Here is a 10,836-nt window from a genome sequence, read left to right as displayed (position 1 = left end):
GGGATTATAGTAAAGAATTTTATAACCAAATCCAAACAGATAGAAAAAATAAAATTGCTAGAGTAAGTGATACTAAACCTTAAACTACTTAATTTTAACCTATTTGTAATGTATTTAATTAATCAGTTACATAGGCCTAATATAATTATATAGTTATGTTAACAAAAATGGTTTAAGTTATTTTGGTTTTTCCTAGCAAATATAGTAATAGATTAAGTGAAAAAAACAACAAAAACAGACCATTTGCTTTGCCCTAGTATTTATATCAGTTAATCAGAAAGAGTTATTTTCTACTTGATTTTCCTTGTAATTACATCAATAGGTCCAATAATAAAGGTTCTCTAGTTTGTTCTAGTTCGTATATCAGTAAACAAACATACAGACTGTTTGGTTTGTCGTATATTAAACAATAAATACACATTGGTATTAGTGATAATTTGATGCAGTGGTAGTACTTGTTTTAAACAGTCGTGTCATGTGAATACAAGAATATTATACTAAAAGCAGCATGGAGTTAGTAAATGCCTTTTTCTGTTAACTATAAGACGCGTCTTTAAACAAATAAACATATAAATATATACGAATATTTGTTCTGATTTTTCTTTTTAAGATTTTGTATAAAAACTCTATTTATTTTTAATATTTGTCATCATTTTTATTCTGCTCTGTTTTTGTTAATAAGCTTCTATTGATCGCTGTTAGATGGTTAATCCTTGTTTTACAAAAGTGAAAATAAATTTCCCGTCAACCGGTTGCGGACCGTCCTTGATGAAAGCCGATTCACGTATATTTTTCAATGTAAAAAAACTAGATCAAGGTTTGTTGACTATCATGTGCCATCGCTCTGTTTCAAGGCGCACGTGTATGGGAAAAAAACTGTAAGCTCATTTGTTGCAGGCCAGAGAAAAAGATCGTCCTGAATTCTAGCAAAATTATACGTGTCAGTTAAATGTAATCGCGTTTCACCTTTCAAATGAAAGAAAGACGAACCACAAACCTATCACCGTAGTTAGTTTTCAGTTAGAATTTTGGCTGGTTTGCGTGCTGTCCTGCCATTTGCAATTGGTACTCCAGTGAAGACAACTGATTCCAAATAACGAAATTTTTTTTTCGATCAATCCTAATAGATTCGTTTATAACCCGTGAATCTGCTATATGTCAAAATGTGGGTGCGTCAAGTGAGTATATCAGTGTCTGTAATATGTTAAGATGTTTTATCACTAAGTATTCTGAAAAAAAAATCTGTAAAATTTGTTCTTTTACATTTTGAATGTTAACTAACGCCCGCTCTTTCTACACTGTGATATATTTCTATATAGATTTTTTATAATAATTTTAGTACCAAGTAACTTAGTTTTCTAATGATGTTATCTTCTTATAAATACAATTTATGAGATTAAACCTCTATTACAAGAGTGTTTCAGAAGTTATACCAAATTATTTGACCAAAACATGAAACATGATACAACCTAACAAGATGTGTTGCTTTTAAAACTTCACCGAAGTAACTAAATAAAAATGTTATTTACTGGGTCTTTTAAAAAAATAACAGTGTGAAAAGTACACGATTTTAAACTTAAAATTTAAAATAAGCAAAATGATATAGCTTCAAAAATAACTGATCCATTTCGTAACGTATATAAAATTCTGTTGGTTAATTTTTATATTTTGTACTTTATTTCAGATGTTCCTAGTTATTGCAATAATCATAACTGCCACGGGTGGTATTCCAATCGAACCTGATCAGGAAGAGACAGCCATGACAGTAGCTGATCTTGTGAATAAAGATACAATTGAACCCATGACAGTAGCTGATCTTGTGAATAAAGATACAATTGAACCCATGACAGTAGCTGATCTTGTGAATAAAGATACAATTGAACCCATGACAGAACTCACGAAGAAATATAACAAGAAATTACATAAAAAACCTGAGTGGAAAGACACGAGCCTTCAGTATTATAGCGGTGACGTAAGTAAACAACACGTGTTCTGAGATAAAAAATAAAGATATAATATTTCGTAGTATCATTACAGTGACATATGCGTAATATTATATAGTATCATAACAAATGTAAAGTAATTTTACAAAGTATGACAGCTGTTACGTAATATATATCATTACATAATTTATAAGTAACGACTGGCGCTCCATGATAACTACTACTGACGCAGTTGTATCAAGTATAATGTACTACAATACCAATAGTTGTATCAAGTATAATGTACTACAATACCAATAGTTGTATCAAGTACAATGTACTACAATACCAATAGTTGTATCAAGTATAATGTACTACAATACCAATAGTTGTATCAAGTATAATGTACTACAATACCAATAGTTGTATTAAGTATAATGAACTACATTACCAATAGTTGTATTAAGTATAATGTACTACAATACCAATAGTTGTATTAAGTATAATGAACTACAATACCAATAGTTGTATTAAGTATAATGTACTACAATACCAATAGTTGTATTAAGTATAATGTACTACAATACCAATAGTTGTATTAAGTATAATGTACTACAATACCAATAGTTGTATTAAGTATAATGTACTACAATACCAATAGTTGTATTAAGTATAATGTACTACAATACCAATAGTTGTATTAAGTATAATGAACTACAATACCAATAGTTGTATTAAGTATAATGTACTACAATACCAATAGTTGTATTAAGTATAATGTACTACAATACCAATAGTTGTATTAAGTATAATGTACTACAATACCAATAGTTGTATCAAGTATAATGTACTACAATACCAATAGTTGTATCAAGTATAATGTACTACAATACCAATAGTTGTATCAAGTATAATGTACTACAATACCAATAGTTGTATCAAGTATAATGTACTACAATACCAATAGTTGTATCAAGTATAATGTACTACAATACCAATAGTTGTATCAAGTATAATGTACTACAATACCAATAGTTGTATCAAGTATAATGTACTACAATACCAATAGTTGTATTAAGTATAATGTACTACAATACCAATAGTTGTATCAAGTATAATGTACTACAATACCAATAGTTGTATCAAGTATAATGTACTACAATACCAATAGTTGTATCAAGTATAATGTACTACAATACCAATAGTTGTATCAAGTATAATGTACTACAATACCAATATATTACTGGAAACTACAGATACGTTTTATAATACTACATATGTGCTACTTTTATTAATGTTACGCTTCTAACAGATATTTCAGAAGTCATTGTTATTGTACAGACGATGTTCAAAAACAAACGTATCGTCATATTGAACATATACTAGTACTAGTGGTAATGAATGTTTGTTTTTCTTTCTTCAGTCTGAGGGAAAATTTGTATTTGGGTACCATGCAAATCACAAGGACGGCGGGTCGTTTCGGAGGGAAAGCTCTGACGCTGATGGTAATGTGATTGGTTCTTACGGTCTTCGAGCAGCTGACGGGCGGATCCGGATTGTTAATTACTTTGCCAATGACCGAGGTTTCAATGCTGAAATAAACACCAATGAACAAGGTGTAGATTTAGCCAGTGCTGCTAATACACTAGTGGTTAAAGGACATACAGTAGGTGGACCCGCGGAAATCGGAACTTTCATTCCTGGAGCAAGAACTGTTATCCTCTTCTATAGTAATGTTTCACCTTTTCTTGAAGCGTCAGGCGCTCCGGCTTCCGAAGAATCCAGTCTATAAAACTTATGTTAAAGCCGTAAGATGAAGAAACTGTAATTATATATACTACCTGTCTTTACTGGAGAAAAGTAAATACCAATCATAAACAGGATTTGAAATGGGATATACGACATCGCTGATTCTCTGGTGTACTTTGAAAAACAAAATTGACTTTGCAACTTAATGTTAATAGATTATATAAAAAACAAAAATCGAAGTGTAAATGGTGACCACGTACATATAACGTTAAATTGTTTATTTATAAAGGTACTTCTTCAGTTAAAGAACGTAGTCAGTAGTTGGAAACAGGAATTCTCCTGAAAATAAATTTAACAAGAAAGTAATTCATATAACAAAACAGAATATTTTCTAATAGTATGTAAAACGAACAAGAATAAAAAGTATAAAGAACTTTTCAACGCTACTTCCTTATGTATTTGGACATGGTAGGTGAGTGTTGTTAGGAACATTGGGATAATTAAGAGTTTATCTTACTTGACACAACTTTTGATTTCCAGTACTTGGTACAATGTATGGATCAGAAAATGAGTAAAACTGAAATTTATATCCACTGTTTGGTGACTAGCCACAATTATGATAGCTAAGAAATGTTTACAAAAAATAACATTCCCTTCATTACATACATAACTGCAGCAAAACATGTTTTCCTTTCTTACAACTAAAATATGAATATTAGGCTCTTAATATTAAAATTTTTGTGGATTTTACTAAGAATTTTAACTATGAAATAATATATGAAAGTATACACTGCTGGCCAAAGAACATAAAGAAAAAATATGCATTTTACGTTGTTAGACTCAACCACTTATTTCAGTAGAGCTTCGAAAGATGAAAATAAGAAAAGGGAAAATAAAAAAAAAAAAAACATTTTTAGCATTTAATAGGGAAAATGTGAACACTATGAAATTATCCTAAATACTAACTGTTCAAAAGTTTAAGACCATACCAAAATGAAGTCTTAAAAATGGTAGGAAATACCCAACAAGAGATCTCAGTAGTGAGTTGCACAGCCGTCATTGTGAATAACTTCAAATATTTGCTTTGGCATGGTCGATATAAGCGTTTGCAGAAGGCTGGCTGGAATGATATTCCAAGTAGTGAAGATGGCTTCACGAAGATCATGCACTGTTTGGAATTGACATCCATTTCTATAGATTTCCCTTACCATTCACCCCCAAACATTTTCAATGGGGTTCAGTTTGGGCAATCACGCTGGATGGTCCAAAAGAATCACGTCAATCGCCATGAAAAAGTCTTTTGTCCTGCTGGCATTGTGGATTGCAGCGTTGTCTTGCTGAAAGATCCAGTCATTTCCATACAAGTGAGGGCCTTCAGTCAATAAGGATGCTCTCTCCAACATGCCAATGCAGCCAACTACTGTTTGACGCCCCTGTATAACCTGAAGCTCCATTGTTCCATGGAAGGAGAAAGCACCCCAGATCATGATGGAACTGTGTCGTGTAGAAAATGTCTCCGGTGGGATATTTTTATCGTGCCAGTAATGTGGGAAGCCATCTGGATCATCCAGGTTAAAATTTATTTCATCAGAGAACAAAACCTTCTTCCACTTTTCTACGTCCCATGTTTGATGCTTCTCAGCAAAGTTTAACCGAGCTGTTTCGTGGTGTAGAAGGAGCCATGGCCTTTGAAGATGTTTACGGTTTTAAAGCCTTTTTCTTGTAGATGCCGTCTTATTGTTCTAGAGCTGCATTCTGCGTCAATTAAGACCTCAATCTGGTTCGACGATCGGCTGTTGTCTTGCCGGACAACCCGTCAAATTCTCCAGCTCAACGCCGGTGAAATTTTCTTGGGCCGAACACTTGAAATACTCGTTCATATCGCTCAAGGTCTTTTAAGAAATTTGCAACATCAGTTTTACTACGCCCAATCTCACCAGCAATGGCACGTTGAGAGAGACCTTGCTTTTGCAGCTCGACAATTCAGCCACGTTCAAACTCTGTCAACTTTTTAGCCTTTGCCACGTTTTTACCCAATGTAACACAGGAGATGTCAGTGGGAGATGTTGACAACGCTAATGCTTGAACACAAATGACTAAATGTTTACGTGTTTACCGATTAACGCTTCGTTTCAGTATGGTCTCAAACCTTTGAGCAGCTAGTATTTAGGCTAATTACATAGTGTTTACATTTTCCCTATTAAATGCTAAAAAGTTTTCTATTTTTATTTTTCCTTTTCTTAGTTTCACCTTTCGAAGCTCTACTCAAATAAATGGTTGAGTTTAACAACGTAAAATGCATATTTTTTCTTTATGCTCATTGTCCTTAAGTATTTGGCCAGCAGTGTTTGTCCCAATGAGTTGGCTGTTTTTCACAGTTGTTATATTTACACCATTTAGAATCAAATGAGTTCAACAAAATTGAAAGACTATGTTCAATTTCATTTCAATAAAAAAAATTTATAACGTAACAGTTATCAAGAATATCATTTATTATCGTATGTGTTTTTATTCGTTACAAAAACAATTAAATTTCTCTTAATTTTTACGTCATTGTTTCTTTAATAATTTTGTACGTTCTGGTAAAAGAGGTAAAATAATGTTTTTAAGTAGAAATCAGATTCCCTTCACAGAAAACCTGCAATATTTAAAACCAGTGTTTTTTTTTTAATTGAACTCGTACATACTGCTATAATATAGATGAAAACTCCTATCTCGTGAACCCAATCTAACTATACTTTATCGTATTCTGTTTAGAATTTTCTAACTGTTTTTGAGGATTATTTGAAATAGAACACTTCTTGAAGATAGTGACTACAGTACAGAAAGTGTAGAGTTAACAGTGTTACGGTGTGTATTTTACGAAATCTAAAACATTATGTCTCAGACTATGGGCGACTATGTTTTATTTCTAATCGGGATAGGATTAAAGCATGGTCAGTAAATCAGCTAAAATTTCTATTTTAATATCTGATTACACGTTTGATTAAAGTTGTTAGAGCTCCAGGTCATATTGAAGGTTAGATATTTTTTACACAAGCTCCACTACTTTCAATCCATAGTTATAGACGAGCGCTTGGAAATATTTTTTTTTTCTGACACACAACCAGGGTTGAAGTGACACTTTCATGTTAAATGTGACATTTGTTATAAAAACCTTTGTTGTGTCTTCATCTTCTATACTGATAATTTCTTAAAATGAAAGATAACTGTTATATTCTTGTAAGGGTAAAATAACGGTTTAAATACATAATGAAATAGTTTACTGGTTCTTAAGTAAATATCCAGTTGTTAGTAAAACTGTCCTATAACTGGTTTAGAATATATATGTAACTGATTTGTATTTTTATAAAATATTAAACAGAATAAAGTTTTCTTATTGATCAAAACTTTGTTTTAATATGTTTGAACCTCTCTAGAAGTTCTGTATGCCTTACGTTTTACCCATTGTATACTGAATTAATTTTGAACTTTAATTCTATGTGTTTTTCATAAATAATTGTTTGTTTGGAATTTAGCACAAAGCTACACAAATGACTATATGTGATCTGCCCACCACGGGTATCAAAACCGGGTTTTTAGCGGTATGAGTCCGCAGACATATCGCTGTGCCACTGGAGGACTTGATAAATAAAGAGGCACAAAACCTGTTTCTGTACTTAATATTCAGTTCATAATTCGCCTAATGGTTATTAACTTTCATTAATGAAAAACAGAAACACCATGGTAACAACCGTAAGTTTATTTATTGAAACTAAATTCCGTGTTCGGAATCTACGTATTAAATCATCAGCAATCTGTATAAATCCATAAACTAAAGAATATACAAAACATACATGCCATCTAGAACAGTATTAAGTACTGAGTACGTTTTATTAGAAGGATATCGAATATGCAAATAAGCAAGTGACGTAACAACCACAGTTGATAAAGAATTGTGGTTGAACATCATGTATCTGAACAACATTTTGTGTAACACGGCGAAGGTAACGTGATGTTAATGAAACGTTATCTCTTTAAGGAATAGAATGTAACAACATTTTCCAAAGCAAAATATTCGTACACTCAGGTCATAAAGGTATGTTCATAGTGACGATTTAGAATTTCTAATATGGGGATATTCTTTATACTTAATGTTATTAGAAAAAAAAAAAAAAAAGAATCAACTTGGAGCACCAGACCATCCAGAAAAAAATCTTCGACAAGTCGTATCTCAATCCGTGATGACGAACAAGGTTTGGGTTCTTCAAGGTTAATTTTCCAATCATGTATCCCGTTCAGCTGTTGGATGTCTCAAAGAGCTGGAGAATCAAGTGTGACTTCATGTTATACGTAGGAAGACAAAAACAGTCAAGTTGTTGGATATTCGTACAATTGGACTGTTGAAACGGGAAATGGGAAACCGTCGTTCTAGTACATTAAATGGATTATGGAGAGCTAGAATAGAGGAGTGGTGCGTCTTAGAATTGTCAGTCTTGAGATAGAGATTTTGCAATGGAAACAACGTTACAGGTCAGGTTCGTCGGAAAGAGCACGACTAGATATAGTGATACGGGCTGTAAAGACGTAATGAATCCTTATCAATATCAGGAATCCGAGGTTAAATATTAAAATTATCTATAGAAAGAGCCCCCCGCTAGTACAGCGGTAAGTCTACGGATTTACAATGCTAAACTCAGGGGTTCGATTCCTCTCGGTGGGCTCAGCAGATAGCCTGATGTGGCTTTGCTATAAGAAAAAACACACACACATCAACAGAAATACAGTGGTCGATGTTTCACTGTACGAACGCTGACAAAAGAAGCATTTAGGGATTTCAAGGTTTCTAGGCGGTTCTAGTAGAAACACTGGGATGAATGTCAAAGGAGCTTATTGAGTGTGTATTCAATTTTACGAGTAGAACGAAGAAAAATAATCAAATTTCTGAGCACCCCTTGTTTTAATACCAAAATACGAGAAGAAGGCGATGTTTATGTTTAAAATACCCGTATGCTCACAGACACATACATTTAATTGACACAAGACCTTATGATTACTACAAGTAGACTGGTTGATGAACAACGAACGTAGTGGGATAAGCAGAAAATATCGTTTGATCAAAATATACCGTGAATTTGAAAGGATGACTTGAAAATCACGTGCAGTGTAATTTACAAATCAAAAAGGTTAATTAGTTTGTGAAGTTTTATTCTTGTATGGATATTTCGTTTGCTAAATAAATGAATGATTTAAATTAACGGACATTTTGAGACGGTAAAGTGTTTCTTGTCAGGTGGAGTTTTATTTTTCAAAGAGATATGTGTTATAGTTTTTAGAGAGTGCAAGGGGTAAAAAACGTAGTTTTGGTGTGGCTGGAGGGATAGGTACAATAGTTTTATTTAGAAAGATTTGTACGAGATTGTTTTTTAAAGAAACTGATATAAAATTGTCTAATGGATATAAATGCTATTAAACGTTATCTTATCATGTTTGTTTTGGATGTGTTCAGTCCTCTTCCGATTTACTTGCACATAATTTATGTTTTACATATTACTGATGAAGGAATTTGTAGGAGGCCCCCCCAGTGGCACAGCGGCATGTTTGCGGACTCGCATCGCTAAAATCCGGATTTCGATACATGATCACAGATATCCCTTAAAAATAATTGTTTTGTAAGCTATACCTCTGACATTTTATAAAATAATACATGACAAAAATTAATATATTTTGTGTACAAAAACATTCAGAAGTCTTATCTGAATAAATATGCTAATTCATTTAGTTATTGTGATTCACAGACTTTACTGCAAAGGAAATTTATTACATTGGCAACTTCCATCGTAAATATAAAAATAATAAAACATTTATTTATTTTTTATTTGTTCGTTAGCTCTTTTTTTCTCGGAACTGTCACGAAAATATCTTATTCAAACATTTAATATTATTAATAACTTGATAGTTTTATTCATTTGTGAAAAGACTCTCGAAAGTTAGCTGTCTGATTAAACTGATTTTAAGAAGTCAGAGGTAGTTCAATGGCTGCCTCCCGCTAGTACAACCACAAGTCTATGGATTTACAACCCTAACATCAGCGGTTCGGTTCGATTCCCCTCGGTGGGCTCAGCAGATAGACTGATGTGGCTGTAAGAAACACACACACTTCAATGGCTGAAGAATAGTTTGAAAGTGCAAAATAAAAATTAAAAGAAATCTGATGGATGTTTTTATTATATGTATAGAAAATGAGACAATCTACAGTGTAACTAACCCTTCCTGTTTATTATATGCATAGAAAATGAGAAAATCTACAGTGTAACTAACCCTTCCTGTTTATTATATGCATAGAAAATGAGAAAATCTACAGTGTAACTAACCCTTCCTGTTTATTATATGCATAGAAAATGAGAAAATCTACAGTGTAACTAACCCTTCCTGTTTATTATATGCATAGAAAATGAGAAAATCTACAGTGTAACTAACCCTTCCTTTTTATTATATTACATTTTTGTTACAGTATTTTCATCTGTATTATTTATTTCTCAGCCTTTCTCAACAAATCATAAATATTGTTATGCACAAGAAACTTTCAACATTTTGTCAGATTATCAAAAGTTCATCAAAGATCCAGCAAAATAAGTAACTATTGTACTTGTGAATTGATATATTGAAACGAAGTGTGTCAAATTTTCTGTGCTGCTGTTTGTGGTATTGGTTATTTCTCTTTGTTTCTCTTTATTTGAAACGTTTAATATAAATACATAATTAATCAGCGTGTTTAACTTCTTGTATATATACAGTACTTGCTTATCCGACGTTTTAAATCAAAGTAATGAATTATCTATGTGCATTACAACTGATATGAAACAAGATGTATTTTGTGAATCCAAACTCTTGATTTACTTTAATGCTTTATAAAAAGAAATCGTATCCTAATTTATTTGTAGATTCGGTATTTTTATCAATTAAAATCCTTCTTTCGGCGTTTACAATTTTACCTGAAAAAATATAATATATTCTTTTCATTTTTCTTACTGAACTGACTTTGAAAGATATCAGCACAAACGGAATAATCAAATCTAACCAGGAAATTTTTAAGGTCAACTTTCAGACTATATCATCTTTCATCAGTTTGGTTTGGCATGCCCATGTAGGTAAGATGGTCATCTCGTAATCTGTGGATCGCGAG

At 32.3% G+C, this 10,836-nt stretch overlaps 1 protein-coding gene across 3 annotated transcripts; it reads left to right on the top strand.

Annotated features, from left to right (window-relative positions):
* The first annotated feature begins 867 nt into the window (after positions 1–867).
* On the top strand, positions 868–7,060 carry LOC143237677 (uncharacterized). Of its 3 annotated transcripts, none has more exons than XM_076477189.1 (4): positions 868–1,178; positions 1,685–1,850; positions 1,893–1,972; positions 3,346–7,060. In XM_076477189.1, the coding sequence occupies exons 1-4, from the start codon at positions 1,164–1,166 to the stop codon at positions 3,712–3,714; spliced, it is 630 nt and encodes a 209-aa protein (XP_076333304.1). In that variant the 5' UTR covers positions 868–1,163; the 3' UTR covers positions 3,715–7,060. The 3 variants fall into 3 exon arrangements, with proteins under 3 accessions (XP_076333304.1, XP_076333305.1, XP_076333303.1); XM_076477190.1 differs by having other exon boundaries at positions 869–1,178; positions 1,685–1,808; XM_076477188.1 differs by having other exon boundaries at positions 870–1,178; positions 1,685–1,972.
* Positions 7,061–10,836: the final 3,776 nt, after the last annotated feature.

Source organism: Tachypleus tridentatus, chromosome 13 (assembly GCF_004210375.1).
Source record: "Tachypleus tridentatus isolate NWPU-2018 chromosome 13, ASM421037v1, whole genome shotgun sequence".
Taxonomy (NCBI): domain Eukaryota; kingdom Metazoa; phylum Arthropoda; class Merostomata; order Xiphosura; family Limulidae; genus Tachypleus; species Tachypleus tridentatus.
This window is presented reverse-complemented; position numbering and strand designations above follow the sequence as displayed.